This window comes from Amyelois transitella, chromosome 31, assembly GCF_032362555.1.
Source record: "Amyelois transitella isolate CPQ chromosome 31, ilAmyTran1.1, whole genome shotgun sequence".
Lineage (NCBI taxonomy): Eukaryota > Metazoa > Arthropoda > Insecta > Lepidoptera > Pyralidae > Amyelois > Amyelois transitella.
Genome location: NC_083534.1, coordinates 3,467,690 through 3,483,373, shown reverse-complemented (window position 1 = coordinate 3,483,373; position 15,684 = coordinate 3,467,690). Strand labels below are relative to the sequence as shown.

Genomic DNA, 15,684 nt, shown 5'->3' with positions numbered 1-15,684 from the left:
TTTCATTATAATGTTATTATTTATTTATCATTATTTGAAATACAAAATATCTTTAACCTATCATCTGGTCAACGTGTACAAAGAATCTTAACTACCCTTTGAAAGCAAATGCATATCCTTCGCCGAACGTGTGGGGTCCTTTATTGTACACGTCATTTTCACGATACTGAAATAAAAAAAGTTAAATTAAAAAAAAATTACACGTACGCACAAATCACAATGATCGAGCAATCTAAAGAAGAGTTAATTATACACAAACATAAACTAAGACGTGTGATTCCCGGCACCGATAGAAAAAGTACTTATACGATCACTCCGTCTGTTTCCCATGGATGTCGTTAAAGGCAACTCAGGGATAGGCTTTTAAATTTGGGGTTCTTTTAGGCGATGAGCTAGCAACCTGTCACTATTTGCATCTCAATTCTATCTTAAAGCCTAATAGTTGAACGTGGCCTATCAGTCTTTACAAGACTGTTGGCTCTGTCTACCCCGCAAGGGATATAGACGGGGTTCTTCTTTTAGGCGATGAGCTAGCAACCTGTCACTATTTGAATCTCAATTCTATCAGTAAGCCACACTTAGCTGAACGTGGCTTATCAGTCCTTTCAAGACTGTTGTCTCTACCCCGCAAGGGATATAGACGTGATATTACCTGGCCATCGTCCTCCTGCCCCTCTCTCCAGCTGTTCTGCTGGTAATGCTGCTGCTGTGACTGCTGGCCCTCGTAGTTCTGCTGGAAAATAATAATCAATTAAAGATATATTACATTTATGAGGTAGAACGTGGACTATCATACTTTTTAAGACGGTTGCCTCTGTCTACCCCGCAAAGGATATATACGTGATTATATGTATGTTACTATACATGTGGTCACGTCTATATCCCTTGTGGGGTAGACAGAGCCAACAGTCTTGAAGAGACTGATAGGCCACGTTCAGCTGTTTGGCTTTATGATAAAATTGAGATTCAAATAGTGACAGCGGTTGCTAGCACATCGCCTAAAATAGGAATCCCAAGTTTATAAGCCTATCCCTAAGTTGCCTCTTACGACATCCATGGGAAATGTGATGAAATGGTCCCATTCTCTTTTATATTGGTGCCGGGAACCACACGGCAGTTCTCTCTAAGAATCAATTTAAGAAATATAAAATTAAATTAAAAATAAATAAAATGTTAATACAATAGAAAAAAACTAAAATATTCAAATTTCACTGCAATATTTCGCGGATGATTTTATGAAATAAATGCTGATAAATTTAAGAAACAATACATTTATTAGGCAGAACGTAGGTTATGATACTTTTCAAGACTGTTGGTTCTGTCTACCCCGCAAAAGATACGTGATTATATGTATGTTATTATAAAATGAAAGTAGTGTCGTTGAGTTAGTATCTCGTAAAAACAAGTCTCGATCTTACTTCAAGGCTCTCGAAGTCAATCTATGTAACTTGTCCCGTATATATTTATTTATTTATGTCCAGTGCCGTGTGGTTCCCGGCACCAATAGAAAATAGAATAGGACTACTCCATCTCTTTCCCGTGAATGTCGTAAAAGGCGACTAAGGAATAGGCTTATAAACTTGGGATTCTTCCTTTAGGCGACAGGCTAGCAACCTGTCACTATTTGAATCTCAATTCCATCATAAAGCCAAACAGCCGAACGTGGCCTATTAGTCTTTTTAAGACTGTCAGCTCTGTCTACCCCGCAAGCGATGTGTCATATAGGAATTTATGAAATAAAACACATCTCTCTTGACAATGACATTGACACTCGTAGATAATTAATCATATGACACAAGGGATATAGACGTGATTATATGTATGTATGTATAAACTAAGATAAATTGCCTGACTGAAATATTTAGTAGGTACCTACCTGATTTGGTCTCCAAGTCTGCTGTTCAGGTTTCTGCTGGTTGTACTGCTGCTGGATCTCGTATTGTTGCCTCTGTTGCTCATACGCATGTATGTAATGTTGGTCTGTTTGTAAAACAATAAGTAAATTTACCCATTTTACATACATACATAAAATCACGCCTCTTTCCCGGAGGGTAGGCAAAGACTACCTCTTTCCACTTGCCACGATCTCTGCATACTTCCTTCAATTCAATTACAGGATACCCATTTTACATTTATTTTTTAAAGCTTTCACGTGATTTTATGTTTATGTATCCGACAAAGTTTGAACAATTAACTGTTAGTTTTGATATTTTAAATTAATCAGTAAATACCACCCAAAGGTTGTTGGTTGAGGCGTGATTTTATGTACCTATGTATTAATGTAGTTAGAGACTATATGGACATATAGAAATCGTATTTAATATTGAAGAATACCTTGATTTAATGGAGGAACGGGCTCTGGCTGCTTGGGAAGATGACTGCCTTCCAGGATCTGGAATTCCAAAGCATAATTGCTTTAAAGAAACGATTGAAAGGATGATATTTAAGTGATAGACCACGTTCAGCTGTTTGGCTTCATGATAGAATTGAGATTCAAATAGTGACAGGTCGCTAGCCCATCGCTTACAAGAGGAATTCCACGTTTTTAAATCCAACCCCTTAGTTGCCTTTCGCGACATCCGTGGGAACGAGATGGGGTGGTCCTTTTCTTTTTTCTATTTGTGCAATTATAACTACTACCGCATCCAAAGTACGCTTCAGAATTTCTTCAAAATTTGACGTCAATAAGTTATACCTTGTATCCAATTTTGAAAATACATCTATTCTATTCTAAAGCGCACGTGTAGAAGATGCGGCGGAACAAACTACACTGGCATTTGCTGTGTAAAAGTGATGAATTACCTGGAAACCTTCCTTCCCGGCCTTGTACTTCAGCTTGACGATCTGCCCGCTAGGATCCTTGTACTGGTAGGAGCCGACCCTGGACCCGTCGGGTTGAATGACCTCACCAGCCGCGAGGCCATTGTCTGAAGCGTACTCGTATTGGAAGCTACCCTCTGGAATATCGCATTAAATTATGTGTGATAGATAGATCGATAAAAACGTTTATTCAGTATTATTTATCTGGTGTTCAATTCAACTCAATACTTAAAACGGGGGTAGAATTTTGACATAACGTATCATAAAATCACGTCTACATCGGGTAGACTGAGCCGACAGTCTTGAAAAGACTGAAAGACCACGCTCAGTCGTTTGGCTCGATGATAGAATTGAGATTAAAATAGTGACAGGTTGCTAGCCCATCGCCTAAAAGATGAATCCCAAGTATATAAAGCCTATCCCTTAGTCGCCTTTTACGACATCCATGAGAAAGAGAAGCAGTGGTCCTATTCTCTTTTTTTCTTAATATTTAATTTCAGCATTAGTTATTAAACTTAGCGGCCAAAGAAATAAAATTTCAGCTTTTGCAAATTTCAATTTGATTTTGCTTTCCGTAATGGATCGATCATGGTTACCTACACATACAGTTGCCTGAATATGTTACATTTAATCTTTTATGTTCCATTTAATAATAACAAAATGTACCTGAACTAAGAGCTTGCTTGTGGTGAAGAATGGCCGCTTGCTGTTCCTTGGAAATGCTGTAAGGGAGCCTCCAGGGCTCCGGCCTCGGGGCACCCTGGCTTTGAGCGGAGCCTGTCAAAGAAACCATCATTAGACCTGTCATGATCATCACTCATTGCTATTGTGGCGACATCATATTACGTCACACGCCATCAACCAATAACAGCGAGAGTACGTCGCGCTCAACCAATAGCAGCGTAGAATCCATTTCGACATCTCAAACGTCATACGCCATCCGCCTATCACAACGCGTATGCAACATTGCGCAAGCAGCGAATTGACGGATTATACATTTATTTCATTCATTCCAACATTTTGGTTCCGAAAATTTTTTAGAATAGAATATAATGGATTTATTTTCAAAATTGGATACAAGGTATCACTTTTTGACGTCACATTACTTAAATCTAATTATTAGTACACTTAAATCTAACTACAGCTTCCAAAGTGCATGTGTAGAAGAAGCGACGGAACAAACTACACTGCAGCATTTTCATTGGACATCAATTTACAAATATAGATCTCTTAAATCTAAAATAATGGACGAATGCACATTTCGATTTTGTAACTTAAATACCAACAGAGTGAATGAATGAATGAATGAAGGATTTATTTGAAATAACTCAACGTACACAAGCTTCTTAAATACATAACATAAAATAAATAAAATACAACTCAACTCTAGATAAGCATGTGTGCAGTCACTCTTTCTCGAACGGTTAAGCAGAGACTACATCTTTCCACTTTTCCAGTTCGTTTACACATATTTTCGTGACGCGGCTTTACTATAAACAAGACACCAAAGCATGCGCACTAACCTCCCCAAGATTCGAAGGCAGGTCCTATTTTGGGTCTCCATGGTTCGACTATTGTACTCTGAGGGGTGACGTCATTATTGGCAGGTGAAAATAATCCACCGCGGTAAGAGGGCTCCACCTGTTGACAAAAGGGGAAGATTAATCAGAGTTCAAAAGGGCAATAGGCTTGTAGTGGGAGCGATGACTCGGCTCGACCGCCACCAAAGGGAAGATCTTCCGCCAGGCTGGTGTGACGCCTGGGGAACCGCGCGACAGACGATGTTGTGTCGGAGGTTGTATTTATGCTCAAATACATGAAATCTTTGAAATCGCGATTTAGATTCTTCGCTGCTATAGGTTGAGCGCGTCAATTTCTTCGCGATGATTGACAGTAGTTGTTTGATTGGATGTTGTGACGAGTGGCGTAGAGATGTCGCCACAGTCTGATTACACGGTCACGCCGTCATTTCAACCCGCGAACTCTGCTTACATACATATTATCACGTCTATATCCCTTGCGGGGTAGAGAGAGCCAACAGTGAAAAGACTGACAGGCCACGTTCAGTTGTTTGGCTTAATAATAGAATTGAGATTCAAATAGTGACAGATTCAATGTTACATCTTGCGCCAAATAAACATTTTTCTTTCTTTCTTTCTTTCTTTCACCACGAAAACTAGTGTGAGTCCTCAAACAGAAACACTCTTGTTAATCAAATAATCATTTATTTTAAATAAAAAATAGGACCACTCCATCACTTTCTCATGGATGTCGTAAAAGGCGACTAAGGGATAGGCTTACAAACTTGGGATTCTTTTCTGGGCGATGGGCTAGCAACCTGTCACTATTTGAATCTCAATTCTATCATTGAGCCAAATAGCTGAACATGGCCATTCAGTCTTTTCAAGACTGTTGGCTCTGTCTACCCCGCAAGGGATATAGACGTAAACATATGTATGTATGAGTGTCTAAAAATACATAACTTCGTCCATCTGACTTGATCCCTTGACACATCCCATGGCTGAACCGGGGCAAAGAGTGGACGCACCACCTGAAGACAACATGTATTTGATTCACACACGTCTTTAAATAATCACGTCTATATCCCATGCGGGGTAGACAGAGCCAACAGACAGTTGTCACCTCAATTTGAATCCACCTGAAGGCAACATGTACTTGATTCACACATGTCGTTTAATAATCACGTCTATATCCCTTGCGGGGTGGACAGAGTCAACAGACAGTTGTCACCATTTCAATCTCAATTCTATCATCAAGCAATACAACTGAACGTGGTCGTGCAGTCTATTCAAGACTAAGAGATAGATATAGACGTGATGATATATATGTAAGTATGTAATTCCGAAAAAGTTATTAGCCTTACATTGGTCGCGATGCAATTTACATGCACAAATTACATATTATATCCTACTAATATTATAAATGCGAATGTTTGTGAGTATGTCAGGATGTCAGTATGGATGTTTGTTGACTGTTGTGTCTACCCCGCAAGGGATAAAGACGTGATATGTATGTATGTATGATGATGATCGATCGTCCACTGTCGCGAATACGCCTCTTTCCCGGAGGGGTAGACATAGACTACCTCTTTCCACTTGCCACGATCTCTGCACACTTCCTTCGCTTCATTAACATTCATAACTCTCTTCATGCAAGCTCGGCGGTTTCGGGTACTTTTGACCTGACCATTTACCAGGACGTCCTTAATTTGATCAAGATACGTTCGTCTAGGTCACATTTATAATATTAGTAGGATGTTTATGTTTGGTATGTTTGGTTTCCTCATAGACATTCAGGTTGGGCGTATAACCATATATTTCATAGGTCAGTATGTCGACAATCACTCGACCTTATCTGGTATTTTAATGATAGGTACATTACGTCAACTCAGCTACAAATATCCAGTCAACTGTGAAGCGAAGCAAGGTGCAGTTGCTTAACTAAGCTAATTGTTTAATTGTATTGTGATAATTGATCGTGCCGTGTGGTTCCCGGCACCAGTTAAAAAAAAGAATAGGATCACTCCGTCTGTTTCCCATGGATATCGTAAAAGGCGACTTAGGGATAGGCTTGTAAATTTGGAATTGTAGGCAACCTTCTTGGTATACGCCATAGCAACGGTTGCCATGATGTTGTTTGTTAGAGATATGTCAAAAAAAATTATTGTCATAGGTTTCTTAATTTTTACGTTGAATAATATAAACATTTAAAACTGATTATTTTCTCCTCTTTTCTCCTTCTATCTTCTGTAGGAATAAATAACTTTATAACTATACTTCCTACAGGATTCTTCTTCTAGACGATGAGCTAGGTATCAACCTGTCACTATTTAAATCTCAATTCTATCATCAAGCCAAATAGCTGAACGTGGCCATTCAGTCTTTTACACTGTTGGCACTGTCTACCCCGCAAACGATATAGACGTGACCATATGTATGTATGTATACATAATTATCAGCCATTTAAGACTGCTGGATCTGTCTACCCCGCTAGGATATTATATGTATAAATATGTAGGTATGTAAGAAGATGATCATGAATTACTCACCTGTTGTTTGAAAGTCTGCGGCGCGTAAAATCCATCATCCTGCGCAGTCGCAGCCACAAGGAAACACCACAAACATATAAGCTGAAAGTGATATTTGAAATTTAACAAAACCCAAGATTTTAGTATTTTCGACTGAAATGGATAGAGGGGCAATTAGAATGAATAATAGAAAGCAAAAATGGTTTTTTTTTTTAATTCTTTTGTCTGTCTGTCTGTCTGTCTGTCTGTATGTATGTGTATGTATCACGCTTATCTCCGAAAATACTGAACCGATTCACCAATTGCTTTGTTTTAACTCGGAATAACATTTAAAGTTTGTTTCATCGAAATCGGTTCACTAAAAAAAAGTTAACGTCATTTGAATGAACTCAAGGCATGAGTGTGCCCGCAAATAAGTTTACGCGGAAGAGTTGCAACAATACAAAAAGGTCACAACTCAAGGAATTTATTGCTATAGAGCAATACGCTGATCTTCAGTTATGACCTATGATAAAAGCTTACAAATAGAAAAAATGAGGGGATTGTACTTTATAATTTATATATTATATACTATAAGTATTTATTATATAATATAGTATCATTGAGTTTGTATCTCGTAACACAAGTTTCGAACTTACTTCGAGGCTAACTCAATCTGTGTAATTTGTCCCGTATATATTTATTTATTTACTTATTATTATAAAGCAAATTCTGTATCACTTTTAAGTAGAAATTACATCTTTCCACTGCCATGATCACTGTAAACTTTTTTCGTTTTATGCACATCCTACAAATATTATGAATGCGAAAGTTTGTAGGATGTCAGTATGGATGGATGTTTATTACTCTTCCACGCAAAAACTACTGAACCGATTACGATGAAATTTGGTATGTAGGAAGCTGAAAACCCAGAATAACATAAAGGCTACTTTTTATCCCGGAGTTCCCGCGGGATCGATAGGGTTTCCATGCGGACGAAGTCGCCGGCGGTCTCTAGTTTATAATAATTCAATTTTATACGAATTCAATACAAAGTGATTTTATTTTTACTATGTACTAAAATTCCCAATAAAAATACCGTAGAAGTGCGAGTGGAACGCGCGCATTTACTTATTTCTTGTTCCATAACGTCATTATATCTACATACATATATACATACATACAATGTATTCTCTCGTCCACATTCTATTCTAAGTTTGGATATTTGTGAAGTTGACATTGTTGAAGAAAATGCTGCAGTGCAGTTTGTTACCGCTTCTAAAGTTTTTGCATTTGAGCATTGATGATGTAATAATAGTAGCATGTAGCAAGAAGCCCGATCTAAATAAAATTGTGAAAAAGTGTCCACAGTATCAAATATCGCAATAAAATATATTTTTTCAATCATCTTCTCATCAATGAAGTAAATCACCTCTGATTTACTTTTTATTTAGGTATCACCTATAATGATAATTTGTTTGTTGTTATTTATTTATTTTTATTTATTCATTATTTGTTGTACTCGTATTATGCAAATAAAATTTGAATTTCTCGCTTGGGGCCCGGATCCCACGACGGAAACGTTTTTTGGCCCTAGTAAAAAAAAGGTTGAGTATAGCTGGTCTACAAGCTGTGTAACTCATGAACCGTAATAGTCAGACGTAAAGAACCCTTCCTGTGCTCATCCGACTCGCACTTAGCCAGTTCAAATAAATAAATATATACGGGACAAATTACACAGATTGAGTTAGCCTCAAAGTAAGTTCGGGACTTGTGTTACGAGATACTAACTCAACGATACTGTATTTTATAAGAAATACTTATATAGATAAACATCCAAGACCCGGGCCAATCAGAGAAAGTTCTTTTCTCATCATGCCCTGGCCGGGATTCGAACCCGGGACCTCCGATGTCGCAGACAAGCGTCATACCGCTGCGCCACAGAGGCCGTCAAAGCTAGTCCTGTCATTATCTAAATCAAAAATGTAGTACCGAGACCAGATCTTGTCTCTGCCTATCCCGTTACGGATAAATACTTGTATCCATGAACTTTTTTTTTCGTCAAAGTACATACCCTCATGATCACTGCACAGCACAAACAAACACACAATGCGGTCCATAACTGCATTTCATTCTTTATATGCACTTTTGCAATACCCATCCAACCGATGCAAACAAAACTGGTCCAATTATAATGTAGGTACCCTGCATTTTAGTACATGACACCCGCGCGGTTTTGCTTGAAATGAAACAGAATAATGTCATCATCTTTTTAAAGTTAGCACCTATCATTTTTTTGAGGGTTGATACTTCTTATATCAGTGCGACTGTTGGCTGTGTCTGGTCGCAAGGGATATAGACGTGACTATATGAATGAATATTTTTTTAAGCATCTTGAGATCACTTTAAGAATAATAAATATAAAACTATGTATCATGAAAGCGCGTCGGTTTCGGGTACTCTTGGCATGTTATTGTTAACCGACTTTAAAAAAGCAGTAGGTTCTCAATCCGACCGTACATGAGGTAGCTACCTAGTACCTTCTTTATATAATACATGTACCTATTATGCACACGAAACGTACCTTTTTCTTACCGTGGACGTTTCATTTACCAAGGGATCATTGTAATCTATACTAATATTATAAAGCTGAAGAGTTTGTTTGTTTGAACGCGCTAATCTCAGGAACTACTGGTTTGAAAAAAAATCTTTTTGCGTTGAATAGACCATTTATCGAGGAAGGCTTTAGGGTATATAACATCACGCTGCAACAATAACGAGCAAAGAAGTAATGGAAAATGTGAAAAAAACGGGGGAAATTATTCATCCTTGAGGGCTTCAATGATGCCCAAAATAACTATTCCACGCGGACGAAGTCGCGGGCACAGCTAGTACCTATGATTAATATAATGCAACGCGAACCCTCAGTTTAAAATCATTTACCTAGTACAATTTCTTTTAATTGTCCTACAGCCTATCTACTGAAAAAGATGTCTTGATGTGTTCACATTCTGAGATGTGGGTCACGTAAAGTATGCATTCGGGATATCTCCGCCACATACGAGAATGATATAATTTTCTATGTGGCTCAGAGTACCTACACATTGTACCTGTAAACGTCTAACAATTACAAGGCCTGTACATGTTGGATCTATCTCCATACCAGGCTATGAACCGTGCATATCAACAGATTAAGTTTAAAATTTGATTACTATTTTAATTATATACAAAAGTACCTGTATCATTTTCCCATCAAAATATCTAATATAAAACATATAGAAAAAAAATATCGTCGCTAATAAATTATGTTTGGAACTAATCATTCGTACTTAGGTATTTTTTTTTTTATAAATATTATAACCATCTGTCTAGATGTTTTAGCGCATTCACAGTAGACAGACACCACTCATCTTGTACAAACAAGGGCAGCGTTTTTTTTCTTCATTCTCTGTCTACCTAGACAGTCTACAGAAACATGACATCTCTTTTTTTATTTGTGTGAAAGATTAAGCAACATGGCACAAATACCTTTGCAAAAGAAAACAATTTTAAAAAGTTGCAAATAATGTCAACTATTCAATTGTCACTGCCAAAACGTGTAAAAACAATTCAAATTTTCAAATCAAAGGATATAGGACGAAAAATCAAAATATAAACAAAGCAAGTTACACGTTTTGCTAAGCGATTTCAATTTCAAATAATGGATTTTTCATATGACTGTGATATAAAGGAAGAAACGGAATTCGTTGTATATCTGGAGGATTCAAATGAGTTGTGTATAGATGAGGAAATTCGAAAAATAAACCAGTTTGGGATAGAAGAAATTGTCGCTGTAGGCTACAAGCACTTGGATGATTTGCAAAGGTGCTTTCGTTGCAATAGACTTTTTATAGACAGGTGGGTAGATTCATCTTTAAAGCAGTATGCTAGCAACGGTCTTTGAATTTAGCTATACATATATGACATACAAGTCTTGTAACTAAAGACTCTGTCCACCCCGTAATGGATTAACACGGGATACATACATGTGTGTGGTATAAATTTAATCCTGAACCTGAAATTTACCTTGCAATGAAATATTTTATACAAGTACCTAGGTCCGAATAAAATATTCATTATAATTATTAAACCTACTTACAGCCTTTAATTTCTGGCTATTAATCACAGTCTTGGTCGCTCATTGTACAAAGTTTCAGAATTGACATGTGTAATTTTACATACCTAGTAAAACCCAAAAAAATCTTTCTTGTTACAAGTATCTTACAAAATCAATAATGTTACTTGTGTTATTTGTTGACAAAAAAAAATCATAAACCTTAGCTACTACCTATTTTACTTATTGTTACAGCTACAGCCTACAGCGACATAACATAACACATTTATTTGTGCAACTAGTCAAATTGCCCGATGAAATATTAGGCTCCTATGGATCATTAAACATTTTAAGGGTTGAAATGAACCAAACAAACTTACAAAACAATATAAAATTGGAACCTGTAACAGGTCCTGATGATATAGTAATAAAATGTGAATATATTGAGTTTAATCCTGAGGACCAATGTATTGACAACATTAAGAAATCTGATAATAATAACGAATTTAGCTCAAAATGTATTAAAGAAAATGAAAAAACTTCTATAAATGCTGAAATTAACACAGTTGAAGACATCAAAAAAGAAATAACTGAAGACAATAATAATTTAGAGCATCAAGTAATTATTAACAACTACGAAACTACTGATAAAATTTCCGAAACGAATAATATCTCTAAAGATACAGAACATCATACAAATGAAGATTTAAAAAAAATAATAAGCATAGACAATAACAACGAACATCTACCAATAACGAAAAGACCACACCAATGTGTAATTTGCCATAAGACTTTCAATTACAAGCATTGGCATGCGCATATGAGTGATGTACACTCGCAACGAACATATCAATGTGACATTTGCAAAAAGATATATAAATGCAAAAAGAATTTGAAAAGACACCCGTGTCTGGTTGGTAATAAAATGAAAAGAAATAATAACGAAAAGAGTGCGAACAAGAAAATTGAAATCGTAAACATTGGGAAAGCCGAATGTAGACAATGCGATGCTACTTTTGACAGCAAAGATTGTATGCAAAAACACGTAAGGAACGTACACAGTAAGCCTGTTCATTGTGAAATTTGCAATTCCAGATTGGCAAGTGAAGTTTATTTAGCAGCGCACATTAGGAGAGTCCATTACGATGACGGGAAAGTCCATAGTTGTGAGCTGTGCGGAAAGATATTCAAGTCCCCTAGATACGTTACTGTTCATATGAAAAATAGTCATTATGTTAGCTCTAAGAAGAAGATAAGGTAGTTCAAGTATCGAGCCAGTCAATACTGCACACCCTGGTAACTTAGTTTCCGGTGTAGGAGGAACTAGGGCCCAGCAGCTCCACTCCGGAATACCCGAGAAATGGGCCAGGCGACCCTTGGAACATTCAGTAAAATTGCCAAGGATAGGTGTGATCAAAATGGCAACATATTATCAAATCTTCGGTTTCATATTGGTTTAAAAAATCAATGTAATGTAAGCTAGCTCCTATTACTGTTCTTTCTTTCTCTCTCGCACATCTTTTCTCCTGTTTTCTTAATTCTCCACTTCCTGCTACATGGAAACATCTGTCAACGTTTGTAAATAATGGGGTAGACGTCTCACTTTTTTATTTTGTACATCTTGTCTAACATTGGTGCTGCGTGGTTTCCAGCACTAGTAGGAAAGCGAATAAGACCACTCCATCTCTTTCCCATGGATGTCGTAAAAGCCGACTAAGGGATAGACTTATAAACTTGAGATTCTTCTTTAAGGCCTGTCGCTATTTGAATCTCAATACTATCAGTAAGCTTAACAGCTCAACATGTCCTATCAGTCTTTCAAGACTGCTGGCTTTGTTGTGTCTTCCCCGCAAGGACGTGATTATATGAATGAATGTATGTTGTTGTATTGTTATTGTTGTGGATGAAGCGAAGGAAGTATGTAGAGATTGTGGCAAGTGGAAATAGGTAGTCTCTGCCTACCCCTCCGGGAAAGGCGTGATTTTATGTAATGTATGTTATCTAACATCTTGCTCACAAGATCTATGCAGAAGGCAACCAACGGACAATATGGCTTTTCTTTTGAGCACCACGAATTTAGTGAAATCATCAACTATTTATGACTCTGAAGGTAGTTATAGCCAACAGGCTTCTACAGGACATGACCGTTCCAGCGTGGCTAGCGTGGTGCGCGCGTTAACTTTTTATTTCCCGCGCTTAACTATCGCTGTCCCATTACACGTCATAATAAAAAGCGAAACAGCGATAGTTTATCGCGTGCTATGCTACCCCTGTTGAGTAGGAAATTTTATGTCACCCATGAGAAAAAATGATGTGCTAGTGAAAGGTATTAAATTTTTCTTAATGTTTGCATTTCTTGATTGTTTCAGTGATTCTTTGCAAATAAATTTCTTTTACATTAAAGTTTAGCTCTAAGGTGTTACATTGTTAATTTTGTTGAAATATTTAATAAATATTTTCCAGTTAAAATGCTTATTTGATTGAAGCCCTCAAGGATAAATTATTTTCCCCTTTTTTTCACATTTACCATTATTTCTTCGCTCCAATAGTTGCAGCGTGCCTTCCTCGATAAATGGTCTATTCAATGCAAAAAGATTTTTTCAATTCGGACCAGTCGTTCCTGAGATTAGCGCGTTCAAACAAACAAACTCTTCAGCTTTATAATATTAGTATAGATTTACACTCCATTCACGTTAGCAAATTTTGAAAATTTCAAAATTTTTAAAAGCGTTTCTCAAATATTTCGCAACCAAAACTCAGAAAATAAAATACCAATTTTATTCTTTATGCTTTTTATTTTATACATAACTATCTACAAACTTACAAAACTATAGACCAGAGGCTGTTATTATCACTGGTCAGAATTTTTGTTGAGATTTGGTTTATTTCCATTTTTAATATGTTATAACCATTACTTTAACTTCTTTATAGAGACAGATGGCCCATACAAAGAGTATCTTCAAGTGTAAGGTGTACGTAAAGTCAAATCTTCTTCGTCAGGTCTTCACTTCATAGCATAAAGCAAAGTTGCTTTTTTTGCGTTTGCCTCTCAGTATGTGCATGCTAAAACTACATGACCAAATTTGATGCAATTTTTTTAATAGACAGGCTGATTTAAAATTGAAGTTTATATGTATAAATGCTAAAAGTGCGAAACCGGGGCAGGTCACTAGTTCTAAAGAAACTGATAATCCTAGATACTCCATATCACTACTCAGTCTAATCTATTCAGCCGTAGGTATCTCTTTCTCACTCAGTTTCTGCTTTTCAAACATGATCCTCAATTGCTCCGTAGCGGATAACGGAAGCCTGTCATTTCTTCCAAACTTCTCGCTAGGAAACTCTGCGGTGTTCAGCTCAGGTTTCTTGAACGTCCACGGCGTCCAGGGTCCTTGAATGGACGGATGGTCCGTATATTGGTATTTCCGGAGACGTGTGGCTGAAATGTCCCCTTGTTGCGTCCTCAATGTCTCGATCCATTTGGTGATTTCGGAGTGGGTTTTGTTGTGCATGCTCATCCATACGCGGTCACCGTTCACTGAAATTTTAGAGAGTGATGAATTCAATGATATTTTACTGGTACTCAACATTTGCATATGCATTTTTTCATATCCATGATTGCCTTTTTTTATAAAAATAAATGAAAGAAAGAAAAATATTTTATTTCATATCACAAACTTAACTATACTAAGTAACAGGATTTTACAATTTGTGCGTTTTTGTGAATATCAAAAATGGAAATCTATTCTTTTTAAAATATTAATAAGGAGTGTATTATAGGTATTATAAGTATAAGTATAGGAGTGTATAAGAGTGCTGGTTATAAATTTAATATAACAAACTACTTACAATACTCGGCCACAACTATAGGACTGCGGTGACGGCGCGGTTTGAGATACATCACTACCCCGGGGTTCTGCTTGGCAAACTCCACCATATCTTGTTCAATGAAATCTCTGAAATTTGTATATACAGTTTGAAATTGTCTTTAACGAGAAGCTGGAAAGTATTACGTTAAGAAAAAGTTATCTTAATCACTCTGCCAATGACGCTCGATGCTAAATCACGAAGTTATTCTCAGTATACGGACACCTTCATAATATACCTGCTTACCTGATGCCTCTGCTTCCTCCATGAGTTTTGCAGAATTTGAGAACTATTCTTTGAAGCTGACAAACGTAACGACCGACTCCATTTTGTAAAGGCGCCCGGACGAAGCCGGATTTCATGAATATATTGCTATTAGACATATTTAAAATTCTATAATCTCGGAAGATTTTTTAATTTCTATCATACATTATTTCTTAGCAAATTTTTTAGGTTAGAATTTGTATTTGACGTTTTTTAAAGGTTGATACTTGACGTTTACTACTCACTTTGCCATTGACAAATATTTTTTTCTTTCATTATGTTTGCTTTAAGGTCACATACATATATCACGTCTTCATCCCTTACGTGAAAGGCAGCGCATATACACAAAGACCAACATGCAACGAACATGTCTCCTATCTCGAGTCAGCTAGAAGACATTTCTTTAGAAAAGAACAGAACTATTGTAATTTTGTTTCTTGTGTATATCATTCTCGACATTTTCTGTGTACATAAATTATTTATGTACACAAAAAAAGTTTATGAGATACAGCGTGGTGACAGACGGACAGCGGAGGCTTAGTAATAGGTTCCCGTTTTTACCATTGAGGTAAGGAACCTTAAATAGACCCTATATTTATTCAGGATTCAAGAT

General features: G+C 36.8%; 3 protein-coding genes across 3 annotated transcripts; 1 reads left to right on the top strand and 2 right to left on the bottom strand.

Moving 5' to 3' along the window:
* Positions 1-11: 11 nt before the first annotated feature.
* Positions 12-8,927, bottom strand: LOC106138941 (transcription factor SPT20 homolog). Its single transcript, XM_060953095.1, has 9 exons — positions 8,922-8,927; positions 6,890-6,970; positions 4,344-4,461; positions 3,487-3,597; positions 2,803-2,957; positions 2,335-2,392; positions 1,877-1,980; positions 653-733; positions 12-166 (listed from the first exon to the last, which is right to left on the bottom strand). The coding sequence occupies exons 1-9, from the start codon at positions 8,925-8,927 to the stop codon at positions 92-94; spliced, it is 789 nt and encodes a 262-aa protein (XP_060809078.1). The 3' UTR covers positions 12-91.
* A 1,533-nt stretch (positions 8,928-10,460) lies between these two features.
* Positions 10,461-13,354, top strand: LOC106138952 (zinc finger and BTB domain-containing protein 41). Its single transcript, XM_013340261.2, has 2 exons — positions 10,461-10,744; positions 11,196-13,354. Exons 1-2 carry the CDS (start codon positions 10,548-10,550, stop codon positions 12,199-12,201), a joined length of 1,203 nt encoding a protein of 400 aa, XP_013195715.2. The 5' UTR covers positions 10,461-10,547; the 3' UTR covers positions 12,202-13,354.
* Positions 13,355-13,715: 361 nt separating this feature from the next.
* Positions 13,716-15,276, bottom strand: LOC106138953 (large ribosomal subunit protein mL43). The gene is made up of 3 exons (XM_013340262.2): positions 15,054-15,276; positions 14,790-14,896; positions 13,716-14,478 (listed from the first exon to the last, which is right to left on the bottom strand). Exons 1-3 carry the CDS (start codon positions 15,188-15,190, stop codon positions 14,165-14,167), a joined length of 558 nt encoding a protein of 185 aa, XP_013195716.2. The 5' UTR covers positions 15,191-15,276; the 3' UTR covers positions 13,716-14,164.
* Positions 15,277-15,684: the final 408 nt, after the last annotated feature.